Source organism: Eurosta solidaginis, chromosome 1 (assembly GCF_040869045.1).
Source record: "Eurosta solidaginis isolate ZX-2024a chromosome 1, ASM4086904v1, whole genome shotgun sequence".
Taxonomy (NCBI): Eukaryota; Metazoa; Arthropoda; class Insecta; order Diptera; family Tephritidae; genus Eurosta; species Eurosta solidaginis.
Genome location: NC_090319.1, coordinates 63,941,750 through 63,960,408, shown reverse-complemented (window position 1 = coordinate 63,960,408; position 18,659 = coordinate 63,941,750). Strand labels below are relative to the sequence as shown.

The following is an 18,659-nucleotide window of genomic DNA, read 5'->3' as shown; positions in this document are numbered from 1 at the left end:
GCCGTGTATGTGCTTTGGTACTAAGTACTTAGTTTATGTAAAAAACGTCGCTAAATGCTTTCAAACGACTTTTCAAATGCGTGTTAGTTATTTGATGTGGCAGGCGGTCGCATACGCCTATTCACGCCTCTAACGCCTTTGCGGATATTACCTTGTCTAGTTTGTGCTAAAGATGGGAGAAATACTTATATCGGGATTAGCGGCATTACATTCGACATGGCGGGTAGATAATTTCAAAACTACCGAAAAAGAGTCACTGAGTGAACATACACTATATCAGAGCAATGAACATTGCATTGAATATGCGTCTCCATTAGGAGCATCCGGCAGCAAGCTTTTTGTATGAGTCTTCAACGCCCGGCCGTCGGTACCGTTGAGCATGGTCAGACCGAGCCTGGCTGCCACCTCACCTTCCACATGTGATTGTCTGCGGCCTGCCCCATTCGATGGCTCTTTCGTCAAAAGTCTCCCACCACAATTAGGGCTCTGTTAGATCCCTCAGTTCGCCTTCAATATTTTAAGAAGAACGTTTGAACGGGGTCATTCGGTAACAAGTAGCAGCTTACGGTGTATTAATTGGCACTTAAACGTTTAAAAGATTATGGTCGTCCAACAAGGCGCGCCAGTCACTTCTTCGCTATGTCAACTGGCGCCAAGTTTTACATAGGTAAATATAAGTGTTACAATGAACAGACGCTCGCTAGTTGAATTCCCTAATGCCGAAGGATATTTTTTGGATGCCCGCCCACCTCGTTGGGATTTTGAGGCAGTTAATAGGCTGTGTAATAGACAATTTGGGAAGACCGTAGTAAGACAAGTGCTTGAGAAGCACCGCCGTGCTCACGTTATATTAGACGCATTTCGCGATGACGTTATACAATATGATATTCTACCTCAGAACCGCATCCGTGATGATGTTGTGTACATTGCCGCATTCCAACCAGTTCGTGCTCAGTTTGGGCCTCAAATATCCATCATTCCAACATCAATAGGTTGTACCGCAAGTGCATCAACAGTACCCAAAGATAAATCGCCGGGGCTGCCCAGGAGAAATGAAGTTTATAAAACAAAGAAGGATGTCTTCGAAGATGAAAGTGCAATGCGCCAAGTCTGTAAGGACTGGGTAGTACTGGGAAAGCGATATAGAGTCCGGTGGCCCGATTGTTTAGTTTTTGGGCGTGCGGGTAAACTAGATTTGTTTACCATTATATAGATTTCGTGAAGAATAGGAGAGACGATTACATCCTTGCATATGGTATAGAAATGGGTATTGGAAACACTGCTACAACGACAACCACAAAAACAAAAGGAGTTTAAATCGTATTCCACCTGGTCCTTCCAGCGAAGTGGAGACCGCCCTCTTCCTCTGCTTGTAGAGGCGTGTTCCGATAAAAATACTTTCTTAGTCGGAGCGTCATCTTTCATTGGCATAACATGGCTTAGCCAACGTAGCCGCTGTGTTTTAATTCATTGATGTCTGCTTAACGCCCGCACAGCTCATCATTGTTTCCAGCTATATCGAGCATATTCGGAAATTTGGTGATTCTTGCTTATAATTTGGTATGTTTAATTTTCGGAGTTGACGGGATCGGGATTGCGGCTCAATTCCATCCATATCTATCTAAATGCTAATATTTTACCTAAGTTAAATTAGCAGCGTTTATTTTTAAGGTGAAACAATAAGTGGGTGTGCATTGCCCAATTTTCACAAAAACCGCTAAATGAAAAAGCTTTAGCGCTAAACAAAAGTTAGCCATTCGTCAATTTACACAAATAGCAAATAGAAAAAAATGGCCAGATTCCCATGACGACCACACCTACACTTTTCATATGAAAATGCTTATTGTTGAATATAATACGATTTGTTATTTCGATAAATCATTGAAGCGAGCAAAAAGCCTAAGCTTAGTGACAACAACAAAAATGCTAACCGTTAAACAGTGTTGGGACTTCAAAGTTTCGTTTAAGTATTGATTGATTTAACAAAAATAGGTAAAGATTTTAAAAGGAAGTGGGAGACTTTGGATAATTTTAAAATATGCTTAATCAAAGAAATCATACCACTATTTTTTCCTACAGTCACATAGCCGCAGATGTTGTTAAGTACTGAAGAACCTATTGTTATACCAGCAGCCTTAACTTCTTCCCTTTCCGAACCAGAAAAAAAAGACTAATAAAATGCAACCCCTAGCTGGTTAGGGGCGACTAAAATACCAAATAGATTCAAGGTATTGTGTAGAGCAACCCTTCAAGGGGTTGCCAGCACAATATATAGCTCATCCAACCCAATCGTCAACTTCATCTATCTGTGGCGAATACTGTTTCAATAACAGCCGAGGCTCTGGCTACCCCGAACTCCTCATAGTTCTAGGGGGTGGGAGGGCGGTATGGCCTAGAAGGTCGCATGGTCGGATGGTCTTTTTTGTGTAGTCACACGTGTCGGTATTCTGTTGGTATGTCAATAAAATGTCGTGTACTTCCCTCTTTTTCTTCTTCTTGTAGCGACGAGCAGACTTCCTGAAGGTTCTGGGGACTTTTATCAATGTTGATGTTCTGTTGCTGGATATTAAGCCAGTATGCTCGGAAAAACGGCACCCTTAAAGTACTAGCCCGACCATATTATGAACGATTTGATGTGACCACCAACCTTCTAGGCCATCCAACCACCTCATTTCAATGTGAAACTTGGGGTTGCTACTGTATCGCCTGTAAGATAAAATAAACTCGCTACCGATGAGTGAGGTTTACAGTTGAGTTGGAGAAGCTATAAATTGCTTGCACGCACTTATAAACATTAGTAAATACGCATTTTCCACATTAAGTCCAAAGTCATATGTCTGTAGCCATATTTTACTCATTACGAAAGGAAAGTGACCCGAAATCAACACCGCCACTTCGTCAACGTGTGCTATAATCTTTAAACCAGGATGAAAGCACATGAGCTTGTGGTCTACCTCTAGCTAGCTACTTACTTACTGTTGTTCACCCTAGGTTAGGTTAGGTTGAACTGGCCGGTCCATGAGGACCTCACAGAGACTGATTGAGTCCGTAGTGTTCCGGAAGTTTGTTTTAACGACCAAACTGAAAAACCCTATCAAAAACCAGGACCTATGTTATAAAATAACTCCGTCCTCTTTTCAAATACTAGAAGCTTCCTAGGACTTAAGCCACTTGCTGCTTCTAGATCTGACAGCTGTATCACTCCTAATAACTGGAGTCTTAGCCTGACAAGTGCAGGGCACGAGCACAGAACGTGCTCGATCGTTTCCTCCTCCAACCCGCACTTCCTACATCTGCTATCACTGACCAAGCCTAATTTAAAGGCATGTGACGCCAGTCAGAATACCCGTCATGAGTCTACAGTCCTCTCTTTTTAATGATAGAAGCAACTTTGTTAGTCTAAGGTTGTAAGACCTACACATAATCTTCGACACTTTACAGCCCTGCGCTTGAACCCACGCCTTTCCCGCTTGGTCGATCATGTGAACCTCTCGCCTTCGCTTAATCTCGCCCAGTCTAATTGGAACGTCTACGGAGCAAGCTTCAAGGGATGCGCCCATTTTAGCTAGTTCGTCCGCTTTCTCATTCCCATCTATTCTCATATGCCCTGGGACCCAATATAGATGTATGCTTCTCCCTGTCCCGATTCTCTCCAGAGACTGCTTACTAGGGCGGGTCGATTTAAAAATCGCTCATTGCTCTGTGAAAATCGTATTCTAGGGATCAAAATAAGAAACTTTGCCGAAGGAACCATACCTCTAAAACGAATTCTGATGTCCCCCCTTTGGGTCGAACTTTTGGGTAGGGGCAATTTCAATTCTACCTGCTGTGTCTTGTGGTGGCTTAAAAAAACAACACAAGCAATTTTACGATCTGCAAATGCATCACAGTGATGCCTTGGTTTTAAAAGGGGGTTGTAAAAACGCTAATTTCTAATAATTTTTTTAAATTTTTTTCTATTACTAAGTTAAATTCATTTTTTCATTTACATATGTTCTGACTAAATAAATTTCTAAAGAGAAAAATAAACTCCAAAAGGAAACAAGTAAGGAAGGTTAAGTTCGGGTGTAACCGAACATTACATACTCAGTTGAGAGCTATGGTGACAACATAAGGGAAAATAACCATGTAGGAAAATGAACCGAGGGAAACCCTGGAATGTGTTTGTATGACATGTGTATCAAATGAAAGGCATTAAAGAGTATTTTATGAGGGAGTGGGCCATAGTTCTATAGGTGGACGCCATTTAGGGATATAGCCATAAAGGTGGATCAGGGTTGACTCTAGAATGCGTTTGTACGATATGGGTATCAAATGAAAGATATTAATGAGTATTTTAAAAGGGCGTGGACGTAAGTACTATAGATGGACGCCTTTTCGAGATATCGCCGTAAAGATGGACCAGGGGTGACTCTAGAATGCGTTTGTACGATATGGGTATCAAATGAAAGGTGTTAATGAGCATTTTAAAAGGGAGTAATCCTTAGTTCCATAGGTGGACGCCGTTTCGAGATATCGCCATAAAGGTGGGCCAAGGGTGACTCTAGAATTCGTTTGTGCAATATGGGTATCAAACGAAAGGAGTTAATGCGTATTTTAAGAGGGAGTGGGCCTTAGTTCTATAGGTGGACGCCTTTTCGAGATATCGCCATAAAGATGGACCAGGTGTGACTCTAGAATGCGTTTGTACGATATGGGTATCAAATGAAAGGTGTTAATGAGTATTTTAAAAGGGAGTAATCCTTAGTTCCATAGGTGGACGCCGTTTCGAGATATCGCCATAAAGGTGGACCAGGAGTGACCCTAGAATTCGTTTGTGCAATATGGGTATCAAATGAAAGGTGTTAATGAGTATTTTTAAAAGGGGGTGGGCCTTCGTTTTATAGGTGTTCGCCTTTTCGAAATATCGCCATAAAGGTGGACCAGGGGTGACTCTAGAATGAGTTTGTACGATATGGGTATCAAATTAAAGTTATTAATGAGAGTTTTAAAAGGGAGTGGTGGTAGTTGTATATGTGAAGGCGTTTTCCAGATATCGACCAAAATGTGGACCAGGGTGACCCAGAACATCATCTGTTGGATACCGCTAATTTATTTATATATGTAATACCTGCCAAGATTTTAAGGGTTTTTTATTTCGCCCTGCAGAACTTTTTCATTTGCTTCTACTTAATATGGTAGGTGTCACAACCATTTTATAAAGTTTTTTCTAAAGTTATATTTCGCGTCAATAAAACAATCCAATTACCTTACCATATTTCATCCCTTTTTTCGTATTTGGTATAGAATTATGGCATTTTTTTCATTTTTCGTAATTTTCGATATGGAAAAAGTGGGCGTGGTCATAGTCGGATTTCGTTCATTTTTCATACAAAGATAAAGTGAGTTCAGATAAGTACGTGAACTGAGTTTAGTAAAGATATATCGATTTTTGCTCAAGTTATCGTGTTAACGGCCATGCGGAAGGACAGACGGACGACTGTGTATAAAAACTGGGCGTGGCATCAACCGATTTCGCCCATTTTCACAGAAAACAGTTAACGCCATAAAATCTATGCCCCTACCAAATTTCAAAAGGATTGGTTAATTTTTGTTCGACTTATGGCGTTAAAAGTATCCTAGACAAATTAAATGAAAAAGGGCGGAGCCACGCCCATTTTTAAATTTTCTTTTATTTTTGTATTTTGTTGCACCATATCATTACTGGAGTTGAATCTTGACATAATTTACTTATATACTGTAAAGATATTAAATTTTTTGTTAAAATTTTACTTAAAAAATTTTTTTTTTAAAGTGGGCGTGGTCCTTCTCCGATTTTGCTAATTTTTATTAAGCGTACATATAGTAATAGGAGTAACGTTCCTGCCAAATTTCATCATGATATCTTCAACGACTGCCAAATTACAGCTTGCAAAAGTTTTAAATTACCTTCTTTTAAAAGTAGGCGGTGCCACGCCCATTGTCCAAAATTTTACTAATTTTCTATTTTGCGTCATAAGCTCAACTCATCTACCAAGTTTCGTCGCTTTATCGGTCTTTTGTAATGAATTATCGCACTTTTTCGGTTTTTCGAATTTTTCGATATCGAAAAAGTGGGCGTGGTTATAGTCCGATATCGTTCATTTTAAATAGCGATCTGAGATGAGTGCTCAGGAACCTACATACCAAATTTCATCAAGATACCTCAAAATTTACTCAAGTTATCGTGTTAACGGACGGACGGACGGACGGACGGACGGACGGACATGGCTCAATCAAATTTTTTTTCGATCCTGATTATTTTGATATATGGAAGTCTATATCTATCTCGATTCCTTTATATATGTACAACCAACCGTTATCCAATCAAACTTAATATACTCTGTGAGCTCTGCTCAACTGAGTATAAAAACATAGGCATTTCAAAGTGGGATTTTTCAAAATTTGCCCCTACGACCCAAAGGGGAGGGACATCAGAATTCGTTTTAGAGGTATGGTTCCTTCGGCAAAGTTTCTTACTTTGATCCCTAGAATATGATTTTCACAGAGCAATGGGCTATTTTCTTGCCTCCCCACAAATCGACCCGGCCTACTGCTTACACTCTAACACGCATGTAGATGCTGTGCTACGCGAGATTATTGCCTTAATTGCTGCTTGACTGTCAATATAAAAGTTAACACGGTTGCAGCTTAAGCTATTCTCTTTCAGGGTTTCTACTGCTTTGGTTACGGCTAATATTTCCGCTTGGAACACGCTACAGTAATCCGGCAGCCTGTAGGATCTGCTTATTTCCGGATCAGCAAATTATACTGCAGACCCTACTCCTTCCGCCAACCGCGCACCTCTATTGTGGCCTTAATATCTCCCTCGAAGCGCAGATAGGGAATCAGGTAGTCTGTTCGTCTTGTGATTGGTGACGCTATACTACTATGGCCATATGGTCGGCGCTCAAGCTGCCCCGATGTACCGAGTTGTTCACCCTAACACAGCAAATATATCTCCCTTGCAAAAAGGCACGAGATCCAATTTCTTATTAATTCCTCTACTTCCGCCCAGCCGAGCGCAATCTCTATCCCGTCAGCTTCCACGTTGTTAATAGCGCATTTCACATCAGCAAAGGCGATCAAAATAAATTGCTAACGCAAGAGTTAATTTTCTACTGTTTGCACGACATCATGTGGCGCAGTTTCTGTGAACTTCTCCCTCAGATAAGCATATCGTGCCGTAAAAAGTAGAAACTCGTGTATATTAAGGTCTCTTTGGCGTGTTTTAAACACGACGGCTGTGACACCTATTGGCCTGTAATTCCTGACCAGCTCATACTCGTTCCTGTCTGGCTTCTTTCCCATGTGGCAGGAACATGGTTGGGAGGAAGATGATTTCAGTGAAGATTTTTATTAGTTTTTTCTGCAGAATAACGAGAATAATACCATCTACTCGTGATTAGTTATACCCCGTGGGCTATTTATGGTTCGTCTAATATGGCCTGCGGTTAATATTTTCTCAATTTACACGTCAGTGGCGTCCTGATGTGCCATTTCTACTATTGCACTACTTCCAAAAATTCATCCAGAAGTTGAGAACCTATAAGAATGGTATTGATTCCATCAGGTTAAGATGATACAAGTACAATATTTATGGAATGTTTTCTGGTTTATCTGAAATGGAGTTTCTGGCAGAAATGAGAAAGAAAGGTAAATTTTTTTCTTGCGTACGCGTTTTGACGCCCTCATTTCATCTTCAAGGAGTAAATTAAAAGTGTTTTAAGCAAAATTTAGTTTGTTCCATTTAAAATAATCGCTTAAGATATGAACGCGTCGACACGGGCAAAAGGAATACTTTACGGTATCAGATCTACCACTTAAATGGTAAAATTTCGAACACTGCCATTAAAGCGTTCAAGCGTTCAAACTCTCAGTTTCAGTTTTACTACATAAGTAGCGTATGTACAACTTAGTTTGAAGTCGACAACAGTGTAGGCATTACATACATTTGAGGTATTTCGGTGAATTTTATCGTCTTGTACTTAAGACTAAATTTTCTAAATGGAATTAAACGTTGTCAAGGCAGAGTGCTTCGCGCTAGTATATATTTGTACAAATATTTGACCTTAAGACGTCATCGAACGTTTTCTTTGTGATTGTTGCCATTGTGATGTGCTTCAGAAGTGAGGTGGCAATTTGATTGGTTTTAACTGAAAACGTTTTATACTAAAATTTAAGGTTTTAACAAATTTGTGTCTACTAATGTGTAGTTGTGTACATTAGGGTATGTCTTATTATGTACATATATTTGACTCACTCCGCTATAGAAATATTTCTAGTGTCGAATCGACCCTGGTTGTAGATAAAAACGGTCTGCTGAGCGGCAGAAATGTTACAGTGGAGATTTGAGCAGCCAGAGCCTCGGCTGCGGTATAAGCGAATTGACAATGGTATTCGAAATTGACTGGGAATTTGGACGGCACTGGGGAAGCTATAAGCTGCGCTGACAACCTCTCAAAATCGTTACGCTATACAACCTTGAATCCCATGAAATTCCTTGAAACTAGGTCTAGCAAAGCAGATAGATGTACTCGAACTTCTGCTAGCTGCGTCACTGATATAAGTGGGACGTGAACTATTTTGGAACAGGGAGTCTCGTTAATGCTTTGGGCGCGAGTACTTTGTGAAGAGCTTGACGTTAGCCGGAAATTTAGGCGACCCGACCACCGTCGCATCTTCCAGACAGAGGGGTTTTTGTTAATAAAGAATTGATGGATGGTATCCTATTCAGAGCTTCAACTGTTAAAAGACAATAATAACGTCGACTCTAACCGTGGTCGAGGAAAGTTGGAGAAAATCTGACTTCACTTGCGGTTGCATGGATACCGAACGTGACCGCTAGCAAATACTTTAGGATTTGGTTGTTTACGTCTGCTTCTCGATAGCTTGTCTAAACTTTAGTTACATTATTCCTGTCTTCCGAACTCTGGAATGACTACACAGGTGGTAATCTTCTCAGCCGTCGAATTGAAATAATTTGACACGTCTTTTCTTCTGCCATTAAAATTATTTTCACAAAAAGTTTTTTCTGACCTGAAAACGGTCATGAACTTTTGCCAAACTCGATAGTTCTATATACTAAGACATATAAATTGTTGTCTTTATTTAAGACCGTTAAAGGTTGTTCAAGTTTATGACTAACCTAGAAGTCTAAATATGGTAATCTAAACTTTGACCGCTTTGCAACATGCCTAAGTGTCTCCAATTGAGAGCAAAATGTATAACTTGAAATATGCTATTACCTTTAGAAGACTAAAAAACGCCCACTCTATTTTTAAGCGACCACCCTAATGTACCTACGCATTCCATTCACTATCATGTTTTTTTTTCTCTTGCAGGTGGTGCATTGTTTGTTTGTATTTAGCTTTATTTTGGCGGTATAAATTTTGACTGCAGCTAAGTATTTTGATGAGAATGGACTCACCAACACCGCCAATTGTAATCGACGATCCAAACGGTTCAGCAATGGATGCTTGCTTCACCGCATTCGATAAGGACGGGTGAGTGCTTTGAGGAGTTTTCAAGTTTCAAGTGGATATTAAGAAATTTTAAATTAATTTTGTGATTAAAAAAAAAGCGAAAATATGACAAGTAGTAAAGTGAGTAATGAAAAATTTATGATAGTGACGGTAACTAAAAGTATTGTTTTTTATTGTGTGTTTTTATCTTAAAGCAAGTTTTTATTGCTAGCTGTAAAGAATAAATAATTGCATAAGAACGACGACTTGATATGCTGTAAAATTAGTTATTCTGAAACTCTAAATAATTTACTGAGTAAATACTAAAGTATTTCTAAGTCTTATGTGATAAACTTTTTTTGTGATTTTGCAAACAACATTTTATAATTTTAAATTATGCCATTATAAAGAAGATTGAAAATTCAATTAATTTCGTTTTCGTTGCTCGTTTATAATAATTATTTATTAAGTTTTTCATATTCCATTTCTGCCGCCGAATTCCAACTTTTGATAAGTCTAAAACACCATCTTCAGAATTCTCTAAAACAGTATGAAGTGCGCAGAAAAGTACGCAACACTTAGTACCATAGGGTCACAAAGAATAACAGCCTAACTCCAATACTTTTACATAGGACTTAGGCGGTTACCCCTTACGACCACCACATGGTAATAAATATTGCATGCTTTTCTGTGCACTTGATATTGTTTTATGGATTTGTAACGATGGAGTTTTAGCGTTAGCGATGGTGCGAATTTGGGAGCTGAATGACCCATTCAGTTAAATCTTGCTCGGTGTGAATTTTTTTTTTTTTTTTGATTATGTTATATAGAAAGCCGTCCTGTGAACATAATATAACCAGTGTTAAGTGTGCAGTAACATACGGTCATAAGGAATAACCGCCATGTCCAAGTATAACCGTTAGGCTGTTATTCTTTGTGACCCTATGGTACTAAATGTTGCATACTTTCCTGTATACTTGATACTGTTTTAGTTATTTTTGGCAATGGAGGTCTAGCGTTAGCTAAATCCATAAACCCGGGGGTTCTAGGAGTCAAAGAATCCTACCCGAGTTAATCGGTCTGATACTAGAAGGTGCAAGAATTGGAGGTTAATGGATACTTTTCTGAAGAAGGCACATGACTGCCTACATCCGAAATACACCTTTAAATCTTTAGGGAGTGCTTTTTTAAGAATACAACAACATCAACATCAGTGCCATCGCAAATTAAACAAGGCTTAAAAGAGAACTCGCTACGGGTACTATTTTTTACACTTAATGTGCGAGCGGATACTCTTCTTTAATAGTCGAAAAGTGCTTCAATTGTGCTATCTGGCGTATGCTGATGATACCCTTGCAACCGCGTCGAAGGTCTCTTGCCTGTTATAAAGGAAGTATACTCTGATGTACTCATCACTGTGAAACTTTAAGGTCGGTCATCTTTAATTATATGCTCTCGAAATATATGTGAGGGATCAAAAGTGCTAGCTCACGTGAAGTAATTCTTAGCAGGATGTGAAGGCGTATCCACATACCTATACACAAGTAATCGAGTTATACATTATACTAATTGCTCAGCCAGTCTTTTAGTATCTTCAGCTTTTACTTACCATTGATTGAGGAGTGTACAGAGAGTTTATGTAGTTTGGTAGACTGGTAAACTTATTTACCTGTAAGTGTTATTGGAGATGGACTTGAGGCATACACCGTCAGGAAATCGATGAAAGGCAAAATTTGTGGCCGCGAAATGAGGGCCTAGTTTTCGGAATGGAGGTAACTGCTTCTCGCAAAATTGGACTTCAAGCCATATAAGCAAGGCCTTTCAGATAGAAAAGAATCTTCAATCCAAGTTGTTAAACGATCAGCTTAGCTTCTTCGGCCCATTTTTATACTTGATGATTGATGAGGTGACAAAACATTACATCATGGAAGTGCATGAAGAAGGGTTGAATATTCTGGGAGGCCTCATCCACGTAAGTTGTATGGAGAATAACTCAAATAAAAGTATTTAAATGAACTGCGTTTGTAGAGTATTTACTAAATTGGCGCTTAACCCTTTAAACGGTTATGGCCGTGCTTTTTTAAAGACAACATTAAATTGAATGTACATACCTATATTGAAACTATTTTCCGTCTTCACTTTGTCAAATTTGATTGAGGGATAAAATGGTGTTGTGTCATCTTCAATGCCGTTTGTCATTCTTAGTTCTTTTTTTTAGTTCGGTTTGAGTATCGTCGACCCTCTGAAAAGCTGACCTTCATCGGAAGAAGAAGTTACAGTTCAAACAAAATACGTGTTTAAAACTGGTTATAGGAGGTTCAATGTTGTAATATTAAATCGTTCCCGAGATGGTCGGGCTAGTACCTGAATGGTGCTTGTTACCGTAATGTACCGGATCTGTGTCCGGCAATGGACCATCAACAACGATAACACTCCCCAAAACCTTCGGGGAATGTCTTTATCACTACTACAACAACAACGGAGTTATGCGACTTTGAAAATACCAGGTAGTGAATTTGAAAATAAATTGTTTTTTTTTTTTGCCTCTCCTGTAAAATTTAAAATTTGTTTGTTACGGCCTTTGTGAATAAAGCTAACGATTTGTATTTCTCAGGGATGCACCTTAACGTTAAGCTAATCGTTTATCAAAAAATTTCCACCGTTTCCGTTGAAACACTTCGAAATATTATCGATAAAGAAATTATCAAGATAAATTGTCTCTCGTTTTTAACCGAAACGAAAAGCTTTCGTTAGCGTTAAAAACGTTAACAGAAACGTGATAATTTATGTTTGAATTGTGCTGGCAATGCTATAGCCATGGTGAAGCCGTAAGGTGGCAACAACGAGCGCACATACACACACAAACTCTATGTAATTTGTTTGTGTAATTCGTTGGTGGTAATGTCAAAAATACTCTGAGAAATGTTCGTACTGTCAAAATTCATGAGAAAAGTTGCAATCAGCTTGGATAATGCTTTCACCTTTAATGACTCCGCCATCAATCAGCTTTGCCAGCATAGTTTGAAATTAATAATCAACATAAACGATTTGATTTCGTTTTGATATGGCAGAAAACGAAACGAAATCATTTCGTTAATTTGACGATCTTAACGTTAATAAACGAAACGAAATGACTTCGTTTCGTTTATTAGCGTTGATTATCGTAACGAAATGATATCGTTTCGTTGGTTAAGCATGCCTGGTATTTCTAAAATTAAATATTATATTTTGTTTTTTTTTTTACAGTGATGATCGCCTTAGCTTGGCCGAATTTACGCTTATTTGTCGGGCATTGTTTCGCAATGACAAAGGACACATTTACGATGTGCCAAAGGATCGTTTGCAGCAAATTTTTGAAGTATTTGATACAAACGGTGATGGCTTCATTGACAGGGAGGAATTTAAATTTTGTTGGAATCGTTGGATTAAAACCGTACGTATATTTCTAAATATAAGTACATGTGTATTAGGGTCGTTCTTATTAAAAAAAAAATGTGTCCAGTGTTCCTCTTTCCAACGGTGACACCAAGGCGAAATATAATACAAATACTTTTATATCGCGGATGAGACAATTAAATATGTATATTGTACAATTGTTGAGGTTAAAACTTTAAGCAAAGTTTTGCTTTTCGAAATGGGCTTGGCAGTGAAGCCATTCGCCATGTTTCACCATTTTATCGTTTTGTTAATGAATTATCCCATTTTTCCTTTTTTATAAGTTTTCGATATTGAAAAATTAGGCGTGGCTGTCAGCTGATTTCGATGTGTTCAAATAAGCACGTGTTCCAAATTTCGTAATATATATACATTAATGCTTCCAGTTATCGTTTTAACGGTCGGATGTAAAGACGGACGATTGGATAAAAAAAACGGGCCGAGCCTCCAAACCGATTTCGCTCATTTTCACAGCAAACAGCTATTGATCGATTTTTGTTCGATATATTGTGTAATAGCATTGTAGAGAGATTAGCTAAAAAGGAGCGTGGCCAGGGCCATTTTAAAAAATATTAACATTTTTGGCCTTTGCTCAAAATATCAATTTTGAGGTGGAATATCAGTAAAACGTAGTTACATACCGTTAAGATTAAACAAAAATAGTTAGAGTGGGCGTGGTTATCAAACCGATTTTGTTAATTTTTACTCAGTGTATATTAGGGTGTCCTTATTTTTCCACTTTTAAAGTGGCACACCGTATAATCATTATTTACTCAAAAATACTAATAGCGGTTTTTTGTAAGGTTTTTAGAGGTCACAACCGAAGGTCAACTTGTGGTAAAATCATTGCAATAATATACTGATAGAACAGAATAAAAAACGGAAATTAAAGTTTTAATGTAGGTTTTTCAAAAGGTCTGCTTCTAATCTTAAATATTATCTAAGTTATTTTGGGATAAAAAAAATCGTTTAGAATTACTATAAAAGGTAAAATAGTGAATAGTATCGCAAAAGGACGATGCGCCATACAAAATTCAATCTTCCGTAGCGATTTCTAAATATTCTTCAGAAAAATAGAAAAAAATTCTGAAATAGTTTCTCAGGATAGAGAACCAATTGAGATGGTGCCTTCCAAAAAAAAAAAAAAAAAAAACAAACAAGGACTATCCTAGTGTATATATACTTGAAAAACAATGTCTCAGGTAAATTTTGATTAACGCTTGCTTTAAAATTTTCTTTTTTCATATGTGGACGATGCTAAGCCCATTTCCTAAAGTTTTAATAAATTTCAATTTCACCAAGTGTCATCCCTTTATCAGTCTTTAGTAAAGAATTATAGCAGGTTTTCCATTTTTCGAAATTTTCGAAGTACGCGTGGTTATCGTTCGATTTCGCCCTTTATCAATACCAATCAATGCTGGCTCCACATAAGCCAGTGTAACGTATGGACAGTTGTGGCACAAACTACATCTTTGCCGATAATTTTTTTTATAAAAAATTCTATATATAAGTCTCGACTCCCTTACACTGTTAAAAACCACGATTATCCGATTGAAGTCATAAAACACCCTGTATACATGAACCGCTGGATAGAAAAACAATTTCAGCGATATTTATAAAGATAAAAACGTCTATACGGTCGACCTTAATTTGTCTGCGACAATTAAGAAATCGCAGCTCATTAGAGCTTCCCTCATCGGGTATGGTAATGAATACCTACCAGTCTCTTGGACTTCCGATTCGATCTAATAAAAGGATTGTATAAACATACTTGATAACGTTTTCTCAGCAGGGTTGCCGCTTGGGTGGGGAGACTCAGATAAATATTCGTCGTTCTATCACTCCGTAAAAAGCGAAGGTGAATTGGAGGTCATACATTTTTAAACTTTTTTTTACCATTTCTATATTATATCCATTGTGAATTCATACAAGTGAAAAATCTTACTATTTCTCCATTCCCATACCTACCTTTCAAATAATAGCTGACAGGGAGAACGGCTGTCGCGAATGGCCAGAGAATAGAAAAAAGGTTTGTTTTTTGCTCGCGATGAATAAGCTGGAGCGCCATGAACTGCCTGTATTTGTTTCGAAAGCAGCTTTTCTTTTAAATGTTTATACAGAAAATCCGACTACTTATTATTATTAATTTTTGAAATTTAGTTAAGTGAGAAAATATGAGCACCCAGTTAAGCAAACATTTTAAAAGACATAAATAATGCAATAAAAGAATATTTGAAAAACACTATTGAACAAATGATTTAAGTAATCGAACAGCGATTTAACGGTGATCCAGGCTCTTTACTATTGTGATGGTTTTTTTTTTCAAACATAAAATAAATACTTGTGTGAATTCACAACGATTATAAAATGTAAGGCACAATAACCTCCGAAGAGATTTTAGACTGAGCTTATCTTCCAATTTGCGTCGTGCTTCTTTCAATTTTTCCTACAAATTGGCGGGACGGGACCTACTTATTTTATGCGAATCCGAACGGCATGCATGGCAGATGAGTTTTCACTAAAAGCTTTTCAGGGCAGAAATACACTCGGAGTGCTTGCCAAACACTGCCTAGGGGCGACCTCGCTTAGAAAAACTTTCTTCTAATTGAAAAAAAAAAAATTGATGTTGCTTTGTCCGGGGCGTGAACACAGAATCTTCTGTGAGTTAAGTGAAGCACGCTACCATCACATCACGGCAGCCGCCAATGGTTATATCTCACCTTCATTCGATAAGGTAGAGTAGCGTGAGGACTCTTTGTTAATATCATGAAATCCTTCACTCTTAGGTTGTATGGAGTTCACGTAGCCTTGTCATACTGACGCGATGATGACTTCTGCAGCGCCAGCAATCCATGCCGTCGTTTTTATATTTTTATTTTTTTTATCTATCCATCATTCATATAATTAAAATTTTTGTAAAACAAAAGACACGCGATTTAAGTCAACATAATTGATATTGATTGTATTCAACAAAAAATTACAATAGAAAATAGTTAAAGCAGTGCAGTATGCTTTAAGAAAAAAGAAAACAGCTTTTATCTCCAAACCTGCACTCGCTTCCAGTAGTAAACGAGCAAGCTTGAACATTTAAATAAGTAAATAGCTGAGAGCACAGTTTTCACTTCTGCAATGACGTCAAGGTTGCCACTCCTTTTCTGTTTTAAAAAACGGACAGAAACTATGCAGTGAGGATCAAATCAAATACCAAATATATTAAGTGATCGGGAATTTTTACATATATCACTAGCCTCTGGATTAAGCCATCTTCCATCTGCCTTTCCAAACACAGTAGAGCTCTTCACCTCTCTCTGGTTGCTGGACATTAATAGAATTTAACGGAGGCAGAATAATTAGTCGGTGATATACATATAAAGAGGAAAGTAAAACGACAGAGGAAAAGATGTAAATATGAAGAGGATGAAAGAGAAGAACAGTAGAAAGAAGAAGAGCACCATAACAACAATGTCGATAATGATAAGTACGATTTGTATGATTATCTACGAGATTGCGATAATAAGACAAGGCAAGAAAAAGAAAGAAAATGACGGAAGAGGATAGGAAGTAGAAGTCAAAACCAAAGCTAGCACCGAAACAGAAACCGGACGGCGTATTATCATTTAGCTATCAAAGTGTTAATTTATTATCGACGTAACAGGGGCGTATTATTAATTTCTTATAGACGAGTTATTGGTTTAATATCGGTGTGATATTGACGAGGTACAAACGTGTTATCGATACGTTATCGAAGTGCTATAAACTTGCTATCAAAAAGTTGTCGATTTTTTATTGTAAATATATTGATATATTATTAAAGACTCGATTGATTTTCGAAAAGTTACCGGTATACTGTCGAAAGATTATTGATATGCTATCGAAAAGTCATCTATGAACAATTTATCGATTTTCAATCGAAAATATATCGACTTAGCAGCGAAAAGTTATCGATTAATTACCACAAAGTTATCGATTATTTATATTATCAAAAGCTTATTGATTTGTATTTGAAGTTTTAAAGGTATCCGTTTCATAACAAAGCCATTAAGCGTCGATAACACGTCACAACAAATTGGTAACACTCCGATAACATATCGATAACTTTTTGATAGTAAGTCGATAAGTTTTCGTTAAGAAATCGACAACTTGTCGATAAACTTACGACAATGAATTTCCAAAAACAAATTGATATCTTTTCGATGGCAAATCGATAACTTTTTGTCAACATATTGATCTACTTACGGTGAAAAATCGACAAATTTTTTATAGCAAGTTTATAGAATTGTGAAAACATATCGATAACATGTCTACATCGCATTAATAATACACCGATATAAAACCGTTAACTTTTCAATAGTAGAACGATATCTTTTCGACAATAAATCGATAACTTTGAATCCGATATCTCGGCTATAACAAGCCGATAACAAACTGATAACTCGACGATAATTTCGCCAATATTAAGTCGATAACAAAATATTTTGTCGGTGTCGGTTATTACCGATAAGTAGCGGACGAAGCTCTTCGCACACAGTACGAAATTATTTGTTTCTGTTAAAGTTACCTCTGTTGCGGTTTGACTTGAAAATATTAGTTTTCTAGACCGTATAACTGTAAGCTTACACATCGAAGCACACGAGTACTTTGTACTCATGCCTTTTTGCTGCTGCTGGGGAGCTGAACAGAGCCAAGGTGTTGTTGTTGAGCCATAGAAGTCGGTGCATAGACATCTTTGGTTTATATCATGTTCCTACGATCAGAAAAATCCCGAGCGCGCCTATTGCTTCCAGATCTCCACAGTTTTGCTAAATATTAGTTAGCTTAGTCTGAAGCTTGCAATAATTGTATGAAAATTGAGTAATTGCAGTCGATGTAAATTTTAATAAAGACACATTTTTTTTTAAATTGGCTTCACATAATTATTAATTGTAAACATTTGAAAATAAAAGTACCAAATCAGAAAATATTTTTCAAGCAAATGGACCAAAGTGGCAACCATGAGTGTCATAGTATTTGCATTTGTTGTAGTACATAACTATGTATTAAGAAAATAAACATCAAAGGGGTTTGTTGTACAACTCCTTTATTTGCTTGTCCTATTTGCATTACATATTTATGTCGACGGTGCAAATCCATGCAAATAAAAATGCTTTGCTCTACATTTTTCGACTGAGAATTCCACGCTTCAATGATATTGGTCAATCGCCTTTCAAGTTGAGACGAAAGTTGTCACAGACATTTTGCAAATAAGTTTTTATTTGCTATAGCAATTTTTGTTGTAAATGTATAGTTATTGAATAAATGAAATAAAAATTATAGATGCATTAGGCGTTTGTTAGCTCTAATATCCTCGCTGGCTGGGGCAGGCACATTTACATAAGTTTAAATAAGTTTAAAGCCTCATGCTACGTTGCTTAATTTTTCATATTTTTCCTGTTCACAATAAAACAATGCAGAAGGAGTTTAAAGAAGGTTTTATCTTAGAGTAGTCCTATCAATATCATGAATTCTTTACTTCTTTTAGCTCTTAGTGGCTTCGTTCGATGATTCGAAATGATCTCAAATTATTTCAAAATTATCCAAGAAACAGTTCTAAGATGACCCGGTATTGCATGAGGGTCGCCAAAATTATCTAAAAAAAAAATTCAGAAAATTTGCCCCGAAATCATCAGAGATAGTCACGAAATGACTATAAATAATCTTAAAACATTTCTGAAATGTTCTAGAAATAATCCCAAAACTATTCCG

General features: G+C 37.4%; 1 protein-coding gene across 8 annotated transcripts in view; it reads left to right on the top strand.

The window, feature by feature from the left end:
* Naam (Nicotinamide amidase) overlaps positions 1–18,659 on the top strand; it is a 271,292-nt gene that overhangs the window by 227,472 nt on the left and 25,161 nt on the right. For 6 of the 8 annotated variants that reach the window (XM_067770073.1, XM_067770280.1, XM_067770550.1 and 3 more), the window contains 2 exons: positions 9,363–9,524; positions 12,729–12,915. In XM_067770073.1, coding sequence (XP_067626174.1) covers positions 9,433–9,524; positions 12,729–12,915 — 279 coding nt within the window. In that variant the 5' untranslated portion in view covers positions 9,363–9,432. Of the gene's footprint in view, positions 1–7,945; positions 7,978–8,070; positions 8,249–9,362; positions 9,525–12,728; positions 12,916–18,659 lie in introns of those variants that run through there. The other 2 variants (XM_067770199.1, XM_067770207.1) reach the window with 2 other exon arrangements.